General features: G+C 36.7%; 1 protein-coding gene across 1 annotated transcript in view; it reads left to right on the top strand.

Annotated features, from left to right (window-relative positions):
• The window catches only part of LOC129871066 (metal tolerance protein 4-like), a 57,474-nt gene that overhangs the window by 13,940 nt on the left and 28,981 nt on the right, over positions 1 to 14,553 (top strand). Inside the window, exons 4-6 of the mRNA XM_055945931.1 lie at positions 806 to 984; positions 1,076 to 1,226; positions 1,651 to 1,784. Of these exons, the coding sequence (XP_055801906.1) occupies positions 806 to 984; positions 1,076 to 1,226; positions 1,651 to 1,784 (464 nt within the window). The remainder of the gene's footprint in view (positions 1 to 805; positions 985 to 1,075; positions 1,227 to 1,650; positions 1,785 to 14,553) is intronic.

The raw sequence follows: 14,553 nt of genomic DNA, 5'->3' as shown, positions 1-14,553 counted from the left end.
GATTTTCCTCTATGACCAACAACTTTAAAATTTCATTTTCTGATTCGTTAACCATTGGATCGGGCTAAAAATTTTATGCAGTATTTTTAACATATTGGTATTTAATTCTAATGGTGAAGATATGATCTGGAAGTAAGCAACATCCAATTTTAGGTTTGAACAGTAGCTCTATTTTGGGTATTTTTCTTCCTATTTACTTTTGTTGGTGTAGCTATTGCTTCTACTTACTTGATAATTTTTGTGTTTCCATTTAGAAGAATATTTATAACCTTCTTATGTTTATAGTAGAGAAATTTGAATCTCGCGATCCCATGGTTGATACCTTTGATTTGAAGAGTCTTTCCATGTTAAATTTGATATACTTTATTTTCTCTATTTTTGGGTATGCGTCCTTCCGTCAAAATAGGATAAAATATAAGAATATAAATTATTTTAACGATAAATAAGAAATCAAGATAATTCCTTGTATCAATCAGGATTCAACTACTCAAGAAAAAGAAAGGGGATATATAACTAAACAAGTTATACCAAAACTATGCATCACAATATTTATTTTATCCTAGTAAAAACTTTTCTAGTTCATGATAGAAACAAAAGTTGTTATGTGAAGTTCCAATCCCTTTATGAGATTTTTCCAGTTGTAGTTTGCTAGATGCTAATCTCTAGTAGATATGTTTTTTTTATGTATTTTCATTTTAAGCTGATCTGAATAACTTTTACCATTGATATTATAGGATGTGAATCTTAGATAATCTGTGTATGGTGAATATCCTATTGTACTAATTGATTATATGTGATTGCATAGGTTTTCAGGTCCTAGTGCAGGCTGTGGAACAATTGATAAAAGATACACCTTTAAATAAGATGAGTGAAGAGCAACTGTGTTGGCTGTATGTAATTATGCTGACAGCTACTGGAGTAAAGTTTCTCTTATGGATTTATTGCAAAAGTTCGGTGAACAAGATAGTTAGAGCATATGCAAAGGTCTTTTTCCCATATACTTTTGTGTTAATATATAGGATGCTCTTGTTTTAACTGTGCATCATTTGACATATTATGAAACCATGATATCTAGGATCATTACTTTGATGTGGTCACAAATGTTATTGGTTTGGTTGCTGCCGTTCTCAGTGATCGATTCTATTGGTGGATTGATCCTGTTGGTGCTATTGTTCTTGCTGTATATACAATTACGAATTGGTCAGGAACTGTGCTGGAAAATGCAGGTTCTTTCTTTTTTCCTTTATCAGCTAATATGCAATTACAAATAATGCTAAATTTGATTTTGGTTAGCTAAATAGCCAACACAAATACAAAAGTTGAAACTCCTAAAATCTTGTCAATTCTACCAACTAAATGTTGCAGTTTGTAATAAATCAACAAACCATAAAAAAACAAGTTCTTATGTAATTGAGATCTGTCTTAGAAATTCATGAATACATTTCGACATCTTCAAGTTCTAACATAGTAGATTTTTCTAACCTCAAGTGCTTTAGAGTGAATCTATTGCCTCTTTTATTATTATTTTTTTAAAAAAACTTTTCTCCTTTTGTGAGGACAAACCAAAATAAGTTGAATTACAAATGAACATTGATGCTTATATATATGCGTAAACACCTAGCTAATAGTATATGATGTTCCATCATGCAGTTTCTCTAGTTGGACAATCAGCCCCTCCTGAAGTTTTGCAGAAACTTACATATCTAGTCCTAAGGCATGATTCTCAGATAAAAAGAGTTGATACTGTTCGAGCCTACACTTTTGGAGTTCTTTACTTTGTTGAGGTGAGATTGCTCATATTTTTCTGTGGTTTTCTGAATTCTAATAGTTTATAAAATTGAGAGAAATTAGACATATAAGTTTCACTATTTAGGTAGAATTATAAGTTGGCCAACACACAATTGGTTATTTATGAAAATCAGGTTCAACACTTGATGGTTATCAACAGTGGCAGAGTTAACTAGTTTAAAAAGGTGTCACAATCTAAAAATTGGGCCATGATGATGAAACAAAGTCACAAAAGGCTGCAAAAAAGTCTTCAAGGGAAAAGTTAAGTTAGTCACAAAAGGCTGTAAAAAGAAGAAAAAAAGGGGGGAAAACGTGTTTTGGTAGGTAGGCAGTTTTTGTTGAACACATGAGCACGCGTTTTTCCTCGAAACATGAAAACGCGTAAAATCCTTTTACGCGTTTTTATTCTACTATAAATAGAGGGCGTCTTGCCCTCATTTATGTCATCCCAAAAATTCAGAAAAAGAGAGTAACAATACAAAGAGAGTTATACACCAAGATAAATATTGTATTCTTGAGTGTCCTCTTTAGTAGTTGTTTCTTTTACAAGAGATGAGTGTTAATTGTTGTTTTCTCCTTGTATTTGAGAGCAGTGTACTCCCATATTTTCATAGTAAAATTCTTCTACCCGTGGTTTTTCCCCTCTATCTGTTTGAGGGGTTTCCACATAAAATTCTCGTGTCCAATTTATTTTTATTATTTATTATCATATCAAAATTTAGTTGTGGTTCTTTCTCCCCTTAACAGTGGTATCAGAACCCTCAGTTATTCTATCTATTTTATGAGAAGCTATTATTCATGAATAGTAATTTTTTGTGAATAATAAATTTGGTGAAAAGTAATATTCACGTGAATAGTAAATTTCAGTGACGGTATAGTTTGTCACGATTGTTCATAAAAATATTCAGAAATAATCTAGAAGGGTGTGAAGAAAATAACAATATCGAATATAACAAAGTTTGATGTTGAAAAATTCAATGGGACTAATTTCTCATTATGGAAAATGAAAATAAAAGTGATATTGAGAAAGGACAATTGCTTAGCCGTAATTGAAGGCAGGCCCACAGATTTTACTGATAACAACAAGTGGAATGACATAGACAAGAACGCAGTTGCTGATCTACACTTGGCACTAGCTGATCAAGTGTTGTCTAGTGTGGCTGAAAAGCGGACGACGAAGGAAATATGGGATACTCTTACAAGATTGTATGAGGCCAAGTCTTTGCATAATAAAATCTTCTTAAAAAGAAGATTGTTTACTCTTCGAATGGCAGAGTCCATGTCGGTTACTGAACACATCAATACTTTGAATACTCTGTTTTTGCAACTTACAATAATGGGTTGCAAAATAGAGAGGACTGAATGTGCGGAGCTTCTACTTCAAAGTCTGACGGACTCATATAATCAACTCATCATCAACTTGATGAACAATACAGACAGCCTAGTTTTCGATGAAATTGCAGCCGCTGTCTTAGAAGAAGAAAATTGGCGCAAAAATAAGGAAGACATACAAGCAAGTTCGCAGCAAGCTGAAGCTTTGATGATGGTGAGAGGAAGACCAATGGAATGTGTCCCCAGTGGGAGTCACAATCATGGTAGATCTCAATCAAAAAGTAAGAAGAATATCAAGTGCTACAACTGTGGCAAGAAAGGGCATTTCAAGAAAGATTGTCGGTTCAAAAAGAAGAGTGAACACCCTGAGCCATCAAATGCTCAAGGGAATGTTGCATGTACCTCAGATGATGGTGATATTTTATATAGTGAAGCAATATAAATAATGAAGGCAGAAAACGTTTCACTGATGTCTGGATCATGGACATAGGAGCAATATGGCACATGACTTCCCAGAGAGAATAGTTCCATCAATATAATCCTATCTCAGGAGGGTCTGTATTCATGGGAGACGATCATGCTTTGGATGCTATTGGTATTGGGTCCATCAAAATAAAAATGTATGATGGCATGATACGCACCATCCAGAAGATATAACATATAAAAGACTTAAGGAAGAATCTATTTTCTTTGGGACAATTAGATGATAATGGATGTTCATACAAGACTCATGGTGGAGTCATGAAAATATCCAAAGGAGCGCTTGTACTGATGAAAGCGAAAAAACTTATTGCAAATCTATATGTAATTAAAGGTAAAACACACCAAGAAGGAGAAGCATCAACTGCGTCAGCAAGTTCATTTGAAGAATCAACGATGATATGGCCTCGTAAACTTGGCTATATATCGGAACGAAGTTTGAAGATTCTTTCTGAGCAAAAGCTTCTTCCAAGGCTCAAAAATGTTTCACTACCCTTTTGTGAGCATTGTGTTACCAATAAGTAAATAGAGTGAAGTTTAGCAGTTCCTCTACTAAAAAGCAAAGAAATATTAGATCTGGTCCACTCTAATGTCTGACAAGCACTGGTGGAGTCCCTAGGAGGAGCAAAATATTTTGTGTCATTTATCAAAAATTATTTTAGGAGAAGTTGGGTGTATCCAATCAAGAGAGAGGCAGATGTTTTTCTAGTTTTCAAAGAGTTCAAAGCGCGAGTGGAACTTGAATCTGAGAAAAAGATTAAGTGTTTGAGGATAGATAATGGAGGAGAATACATTGGTGATGAATTTGATAACTTTTATAACCAAGAAGGTATTAAAAGGCAGTTCACAGTTGCATATTCTCTACAACAAAATGGAGTAGCTGAGCGGATGAACAGAATCTTGTTGGAACGGACAAGAGCTATGTTGGCAACTGCAGGGTTGGAAAAAATATTTTGGGCAGAAGCAGTCAAAACTGCCTATTATATGATCAATCGGTCACCATCAACTGCAATTGATCTAAAAATGCCAATGGAGATATGGACAGGAAAACCAGCTGATTATTCTTGCTTACATATATTCGGAAGTCCTGCTTATGTTATGTACAACATCCAAGAAAAATCAAAGTTGGATCCAAAATCCAGAGAATGCATTTTCTTAGGGTATGCTAATGGAGTCAAGGGGTATCGCTTATGGGATCCCACTACCTGCAAGGTGGTAATCAGCAGGACTATTGTATTTTTTGAAAACAAAATACAAGCAAAAAAAGGTATCACTTCAAAATAAAAACCAGAGACTACTACAGTTGAAGTTGAAGAAATAAAAGAAGTTCCAGGTTCTTTTGAAGCAGCACCAGAGCACGAAGAACACGAGTAAGCTGAGATCGAAACTTCACAAGTTCGAAGGTCAACTAGGGAGAGAAGAGAATCAGCTTGGCACTCAGATTATTCTATGGAGAGCAATATTGCATACTGTCTATTAACAGAAGATGGAGAGCCTTCAACTTTTCATGAGGCTATGAAAGGCCAAGAATCATCTCTTTGGATGGCAGCAATGCAAGAAAAAATTAAAGCTCTTCATAAAAATAAAACATGGGATCTTGTTCAATTACCATAAGAAAGGAAGGCCATTGGAAACAAATAGGTCTACAAGATCAAACGTAATGGTAATGATCAAGTAGAGAAGTATCGTGCAAGATTGGTAGTGAAAGGATTCGCTCAGAAAAAAGGTATAGACTTTAATGAGATATTTTCTCTGGTGGTCCGACTCTCAACAATTCGAGTAGTCTTGGCGATGTGTGCTATATTTGACTTGTACTTGGAGCAGTTAGATGTCAAAACTGCATTTCTTCATGGAGAACTTGAAGAAGAAATTTACATGCAACCAGAAGGTTTTGAAGAATAGGAAAAAGAGAACTTGGTTTGCAAGTTGAAAAAATCTCTATATGGTCTCAAACAGGCACAGAGATATTGGTATAAGAGATTTGATTCCTTCATTATAAGCCTTGGATACAATAGACATAGTTCAGATCCCTGTGTTTATTACAAGAGATTTGGTGATGAAGATGTTGTTATTTTGCTGTTGTATGTTGATGATATATTGGTAGCAAGCCCCAACAAAGATCCTCTCATAAATTTAAAGGCGCAGTTGGCTAGGGAGTTTGAAATGAAGGACTTGGGACCAGCAAACAAGATTCTAGAGATGCAAATTCACCGAGACAAAAATAATAGAAAGATTTGGCTTTCTCAAAAGAACTACTTGAAGAAAATCTTGAGATGCTTCAAGATGCAAGATTGTAAGTTAATTTCTACCCCACTTCCTATTAATTTCAAGTTATCCTCAAGTATGAGTCCTAGTAATGAAATAGAGAGGATGGAGATGTCTCGAGTACCGTATGCATCAGTAGTGGGAAGTTTAATGTTCGCCATGGTATGTATAAGACCTGACATTGCACAAGTAGTGGAAGTGGTTAGTCGATACATAGCTAATCCTGGTAGAGGGCATTGGAATATTGTTAAGAGGATCCTGAGATATATCAAGGGTACCTCAGATGTTGCAATGTGTTATGGAGGATCAGACTTCACTATTAAAGGTTATGTTGATTCAGATTATGCAGGTGATCTTGATAAAAGCAAGTCCAACACAAGTTATGTGTTTACTCTTGCTGGAGGAGCTGTAAGCTGGGTTTCAAAACTGCAATCTATCGTGGCTACATCTACAACGGAAGCACAATATGTAGCTACACAAGCTAGCAAAGAGGTAATATAGATGCAGATGTTACTGGAGGATCTCAGGCACAAACAAAAGAAGGTTGTTTTATTTTGTGACAGTCAGAATGCTTTGCATCTTGCAAAGAATCCTGCATTTTATTCAAGGACAAAGCACATACGAGTTCAGTATCACTTTATTCGTGAGAAGGTAGAAGAAGGCAGTGTGGATATTTAGAAAATTCACACAAATGACAACTTAGCAGATATGTTTACAAAGCCGATCAACAGTAACAAGTTCATATGGTGTCGATCTTCTATTAGCCTAGCAGAAACGTAATATTGCAGTAATTGAGTAGAAATGATGGTGTAAAGACTTGATTGATTCTCAATTAAATCTTCAAGTGGGAGAATGAAAGAAAGTCACAAAAGGCTGCAAAAAAGACTTTAAGGAAAAAGTTAAGTTAGTCACAAAAGGCTGCAAAAGGAAGAAAAAAAAAGGGAAAAACGTGTTTTGGTAGGTAGGCAGTTTTTGTTGAACACATGAGCACGCGTTTTTCCTCGAAACATGAAAATGCGTAAAATCCTTTTAGGCGTTTTCATTCTCCTATAAATAGAGGGCATCTTGCCCTCATTTATATCATCCCAAAAATTCAGAAAAAGAGAGTAAGAATACAAAGAGAGTTATACACCAAGATAAATATTATATTTTTGAGTGTCCTCTTTAGTAGTTATTCCTTTTACAAGAGAGGAGTATTATTTGTTGTTTTTTCCTTATATTTGAGAGCAGTGTACTCCCATATTTTTATAGTAAAATTCTTCTACCCCGTGGTTTTTCCCCTCTATCTATTTGAGGGGTTTTGATGTAAATTTTTTGTGTCCAATTTATTTTTATTATTTATTATCATATCAAACTTTAGTTGTGGTGCTTTCTTCTCCCAACAGATGACACCTACATTAACTCTAATTGGTAGAAAAACCAACCATTTAAAAAGAAACAAAACATAAAATAAATGTGGAAATAATTTAAGTAATAACACAATAGTCTAAATATCCAAACTTTCATAAATAAAGCAACAATGCTGAAACATATTGTCACGACCCAAGCCCAGGGCCTAGACGTGACATGGCGAATGAGGAACCCGAAAGTACCTCAAACAAGCCTCTTAGCATTCTTTTAGCCTTTCATAGGTAATGATGATAAATAAACAAGCGGAAATCATAATAAATCTCCAACTTACATATGTCCAACAATACCTCTAACTATTAGATTTAACGGGGCTAAGACAAGCCCCTAGCTCACCCTCAATCATAATAGAAGAAATTCCATAGTAAAATATCTTAACATATCATAAACTAGAAAGATAAAGGAGTATTGTTCCCGGAATATGGGAACTCACCAAAAGTAGTCTTCAATGGAATATCAACTAGCCACGTGGAGGAGAATGAGGAGGAGCACTGATCCCTACATGGTGATATCATGTAGGCAAAAGAGTATGCGTTAGTACTTTGAATGTACTAAGTATGTAAGGATGCATGAACATTGAGAAAACATTAAAACATTTATGTAATATGGAACATAATTTAATGTATGCATAATAAATCATATATATATCCTTTAAAACATTCATTTTGTGGGAAATTAACCATAACCGACATTTAAGACCATGCGAGCTATTACATGGAATCCAACATAACCCCCTACATTGGCCGGAGAGACTACTTGGCGGGTAGAACTCCGTCAACTTCATTCATTTCTTTAACTTTAACTTTAAGGGCTATTTATGGATCCATTAGCCTAAGCCTACAAGAGCTCCTATGTTGGCACATAGTTAATGAGACAAGGGGTTGCTACTAGGATTCTCTTACCGAATCCCACCTCAATGCCTCATTTGGTGCTAAGTCAATCCCACGGAATAGTTTAATACTTCAAAATATTCATAGCATATAACTTGAGAATTCAAACATCATATTCGGTAGAATAACTCATTAAAATATTTGATAATTCAAATATGCAAGAATTGTCCTTATTGCATAAAGAATCCATCATTTATATCATTTCATCATTCTTTCATTTCATAAGACTCCCTTTTTGATCATAGATATTGCTTTCATAAACATTTATTTGGAGTCAAAGCTTTTAAGTCAAACTTTATTAAAAACATAGTAAAACTAGGTGGGTTCAAATCATTTCAACTTGCAAATATGTATGTAAACAAATATTCATAAATACTTTGAAATCCATTAATTAAAAATCATGCTTTAAACAACCCACCATGAATTTCAAGAGCCTTTAAATAGATAAATAGAGGAATTACTTGTAAACCATCAATTCATATATATGAAATTATGTTGCATCAAAATAGAGCAATAATCATTAGTTTAACCATGATTCATACTATTAAGTAAAAATAAGAATTTACCATAAGAAAATATTACTTAAAATCAAGAGACTTAATTGAAATAGTTTTTGGACTATATGGATGAAAGAACCCATGGATAAACACCCACATAACTTAGAGTAAAGCTTAAAGAAAATAAACATAATTTATCATATAATCAAAATAATTTAGACATGAGAGTGGAAGGAATACTCTCATTGAAACCTTACATACCTGGAAACTGAAGCTTTAGTTAGTACCGGAAGACTTAATGACCACTCTTGAGTCCTAGCTTCTCTCCTTGCCGGAACGTTTTATGTACTACCCGGAGTATATGAATCACCGGAATAGTATTTCTTCACTACTAAGAACTAAAACTATATTTGAGAATGTGTAAAGAAGTGTATAGAGAGAATATTTGCTTGAGAAAGCTTGATGAATAAAATGAGGAAACAAGGTGGGTATTTATAGGTGGGAAAGAGGGACCTAACAATAAATAAAATAATTATAAAAAAAATCTGAAAATTTAGTGGAATATATTGATGTCATGGATGATGTTAAATGGAGGAAAATTTATGTCATGAGTGATGTCAAATGTATGTAGATCTTTCTATGGTAGGTGAAATGAGTTATCTTTGACAGAATACTCTTTTTGGGAGCTACGTTTGAATAAGATAAATTCCTTATTAGGATTTGGTGTCTTCATAAGAATTGTAGATATGGAAGTCTAGTTTCATATCGTTCAAGAATCAACCAATTTGGATAACCCTACAGTGAGATATGATGTTTCTTCTATAAATACTCATTTCCGTCACAGCATCCTACCTTACAAAGATTAATTTATTTGACCTACTTAACCTCCGAATCTTAAAATATGGTCTCATAAAAGTTGTAGGTAATGATCTTGTGGTTACTCAGAAATTTGAATCACTCAATTTGGATATTCCTATGAAAAGTTATGACCAAAATACAGAGGCTGTATCATGTTTAGGCAAAAATTAAAACATCGTATACAACGTTTTTAGGGGATGTTACATTATCTCCCCCTTGGGAACATTCGTCCTCGAATGAGAAAAGACTTAGCTTGAGTAGAGTAGAGTGTTAACAAACAACCTATCATTAATGCAACAGTGTAATTTAAAATATCGTTTAAAATATATTTCATAATTTTGCAAGCATATGACAAGAAAAGTTGAGATGTAAGGATTTCAAGTAATTGAGCAAGGAAAACTTAATACCTTAGGTTTGGGTAGAGGGGAAAAGATGAGGGTATCTCTTAATCATATCCGCTTCTGCTTCCCATGTTGCACTTTCTATTTGTTGATTCCTCCAAAGGACTTTAACAGATGCAATTTCTTTGTTCCTTAATCTCTTAACTTGCCGGTCCAAAATTTCCACAGGAACTTCTTCATAGGTCAAGTTTTCTTCAATATTCACTACTCCCATAGGTACAATGGAACTAGGATCACCCACATGTTTTTTCAACATAGACACGTGAAACACCGGATGAACCATGGCCATTTCTAATGGTAATTACAACTCATATGCAACCTTACCAACACGTCTCACGATTCTATAAGGCCCTACATATCTAGGGCTCAATTTTCCTTTCTTACCAAATCGAACCACACCTTTCATGGGTGAAACCTTCAGATACACCCAATCATCCACATTAAACTCAAGATCCCTTCTTCTAGTGTCAGAATAGGACTTTTGACGACTTTGAGCCGTCTTCAACCTTTCTCTAATAATCTTTACCTTCTCTAAAGCATCAAGTACCAAATTGGGGCCCAACAAGGTCATCTCACCTACTTCGAACCAACCAACCGGTGATCTACATCGTCTCCCATACAAAGCCTCAAACGGTGCCATCTCAATACTTGAGTGGTAACTATTATTATAGGCAAACTCGATGAGAGGTAGATGATCATCCCAATTCCCTTTAAACTCCAACACACAAGCCCTTAACATATCCTCTAGTATTTGAATCGTCCTTTCGGCTTGCCCATCCGTTTGAGGATGGAATGCTGTGCTCAACTTTACCTTAGTACCGAGGCCTTTTTGAAATGATCTCCAGAAGTGAGAAGTGAATTGGGTACCACGATCCAAAATAATGGATAATGGCACACCATGCAATCTCACCAACTCTCGAATATACAACTTGGCATAGTCTTCGGCACTATAGGAAGTTTTAACCAGTAGGAAGTGAGCTGACTTAGTCATTCTATCAACAATTACCCAAATTGAGTCATGACGCTTCCGGGTATGAGGCAAACCTACTACAAAATCCATATTCACATCTTCCCACTTCCAAGTTGGGATTTCAATGTCTTGGGCTAGGCCACCCGTCCTTTGATGTTCGGCCTTCACTTGTTGGCAATTCGTACATTTGGACACAAACCTTGCTATGTCCTTCTTCATGCCACCCCACTAATACAACTCCTTTAAGTCTCGGTACATTTTCGTTGAACCGGGATGAATGGAGTATGTAGAATTATGAGCCTCCATCATGATCAAACTCCTTAAGCCATCAATATTTGGAACACATATCCGACCTTGATAGTACAGTACCCCATCTCCCCCTTAGGAAAAGACCTCTATCTTCTTTTCCTTTACCAACTTCTTTAACTCGATAAACTTTGGGTCAAGATCTTGCTTGGATTTAACATCTACCACCAAAGAGGATTCAGACCTATTTTGAACAACCATACCCCCATCATTAGTACCACACAACTTCACCCCTAATCTAGCCAATCAGTGAACATCTTTCACCAACTCCCTCTTACTTTCATCCACATGGGCCATACTCCCCATAGACACTCTACTAAGTGCATCAGCAACCACATTAGCTTTACCCGAATGATAGTGCACACTCATGTCATAGTCCTTAAGGAGTTATAGCCACTTCCTTTGCCTTAGGTTAAGGTCCTTTTGGTTGAACACATACTGAAGACTCTTATGATCAGTATACACATCCACATGCACCCCATAGAGGTAATGCCTCCAAATCTTCAGAGTAAAAACAACGGCCATCAATTCAAGGTCATGGGTAGGGTAGTTACGCTATGTACCTTTAATTGCCTAGAAGCATAGGCTATGACCTTGCCGTTTTGCATTAAGACACAACCTAAACCATTCTTTGAAGCATCACAATAAACTACAAACCCCTCTAATCCTTCTGGGAGAGTTAAAATAGGAGCAGAGGTAAGTCGATCTTTTAAGGTATGGAAACTCTTCTCACACTCATCTGTCCATATGAATTTGGATTTCTTTTGGGTCAATTTTGTCATAGGAGATGAGATGGAAGAAAAGCCTTTGACGAACCTTCTATAGTACCCGGCTAGACCTAAGAAGCTCCTAATGTCTGAAGGAGATAATGGTCTAGGCCAATTTTTGACTGCCTCTATTTTCTTAGGATCAATCTTGATTCCATCACCGGACACTACGTGACCAAGAAATGCTACCTCCTTTAACCAAAATTCACACTTACTAAATTTTGCAAATAATTATCTATCCCTCAATGTTTGAAGCACAACTCTCAAGTGATTTTTATGTTCTTCCTCACCCCGAGAGTAAATTAAAATATCATCAATGAAGACTACTACAAAGGTATCAAGGTAAGGTTTGAACACCCTATTCATCAAGTCCATAAACACCGCCGGTGCATTCGTCAACCCAAAACTCATCACCACAAACTCATAGTGACCATACCTTATTCGGAAGGCTGTTTTGGGAATGTCACACTCCCTTACCCATAGTTGGTGATAGCCGGACCGAAGATCGATCTTGGAGAAATGACTTGCCCCTTGCAATTGATCAAATAAGTCATCTATTCTAGGGAGTGGGTACTTGTTCTTAATGGTCATCTTATTTAATTGCCGGTAGTCTATGCACATTCGAAGTGACCCATCCTTCTTTCTTACAAATAGAATGGGAGCACCCCATGGAGAAATACTTGGTCTTATGAACTCCTTCTCTAACAAGTCCTTTAACTATTCCTTCAACTCTTTTAATTCTGCCGGGGCCATACGGTAAGGAGGAATAGAGATAGGTTGGGTATCAGGGAGGAGATCGATACCAAAATCAACTTCCCTTTCGGGAGGGACACCAGGAAGGTCATCGGGAAAGACATCGGGGAATTCATTGACTATAGGAACTGACTCAAGAGAAGGACTTTTGGAGTTGACATCCCTAACCCTCACAATGTGGTAAATACATCCCTTAGAAATCATTTTGCGGGCCTTAAGATAAGAAATAAACTGACCCTTCACCACCGAATCATGACCCTGCCATTCAATAACAGGCTCATTTGGAAATTGGAATTTGACTCGATGATTCCTACAATCTATGGAAGCATAAGATGCATGTAACCAATCTATCCCAAGAATGACATCGAAATCTATCATGTCAAGCTCAATGAGATCACAAGGAATAACTTTATGCAAGATAGACACAAGGCAATCCCTATAGACCTTTCTAGCAATAACTGACTCACCAACGGGGGTAGACACCAAATAGGGCTCTAATAACATTTCAGGTAAAACATCAAATCTATTAGCAAGGAATGGAGTAACAAAAGATAAATTTGCACCCAGATCTAATAGTGCATACACATCAAAAGAAAAGACTTTTAACATACCGGTAATGACATTGGGTGCATCCTTAATCTCTTGTCTCCCATGCAAGGCGTAAAGGCAGTTGGTGCATTGGACACCTCCTTGAACTTGTTGACCATGAGCAATTTGTCTTTGAGTCCTACCACCACCACCATCTCTACAATCCTTAGCATGGTGGCCCAGCTTGCCACACTTAAAACATGCATTGGAGCCGGCTAAGCATTCCCCTTTGTGAGTCCTTCCACACTTCTTGCAAGTGGGGAAAGTTTGAGTAGCAACATTCCCTCTTGGAATCATTGGTTTACCACTCTTGTCCTTGTTGAACTTTGGAGGAGGAGTATTGGTGGAACCTTGTCCCACAAATCTTTGCCCACCTTGGCCTTTGCCATTGTTTCCATGATCGGACCTTTGAGGGTTAAACCCTCCACCATCCACTCTAGCCTTTTTGAACCCCCTTGATCTCTCTCTAAGCTTCTCTTCTTCAATTTGTTCTGCGTAAGTCATTAACCGAGAGATGTCCATCTCCTTGATCAACATGGCCGTTTTGCACTCCTTGGACACCAAGCTTGAGATACCGAAAATAAACTTACTCATTCTAGCTCTTGGCTCGGAGACCATGAAGGGAGCATACTTTGACAACTTAGTGAATTTTAAAGCATACTCCTTCACGCTCATACTTCCTTGACGGAGGTTGATAAACTCTTGGATTTTGGCCTCCCTTAGCTCCAATGGGAAGAAGCGGTCTAGGAAGGCACCTTTGAACTCTTCCCATCCTATCGACCCTATTTCTTCATCCCTCTCAACAATCCATTATTCGTACCATACTCGAGCCACACCTTTGAGTTGATAAGCCACTAGCTTGGCCTTCTCATTTGGTGGCACACCCATGATAGCCACAATCCGGTACACCTCATTAATGAACTCCATAGGGTCCTCATCTAGTTTATAACCATCGAACTCGGGTGGATTTATCCTTTGGAAATCCCGAATCCTAGAGGCTGCATTTTGCATTTGGGGAGGAGGATCACCTAGATTCCCTTGGTTAGATACGACTTGGGCTAACAAAGTAATAACACTGCGAAACTCGGCATGGGTTACCCCGTCCTCATGATGTTGGGCATTAGGAATCGGAGGAGTTTGGTCCTCATCGTCAACCCTTGCTCTTCGATTTGATGTTTTACCTGAAATGTTATTAGAGCCCTATTTGGTGTCTACCCCTGTTGGTGAGTTAGTTATTGCTAGAAAGGTCTA

This window comes from Solanum dulcamara, chromosome 10, assembly GCF_947179165.1.
Source record: "Solanum dulcamara chromosome 10, daSolDulc1.2, whole genome shotgun sequence".
NCBI lineage: Eukaryota > Viridiplantae > Streptophyta > Magnoliopsida > Solanales > Solanaceae > Solanum > Solanum dulcamara.
This window is presented reverse-complemented; position numbering and strand designations above follow the sequence as displayed.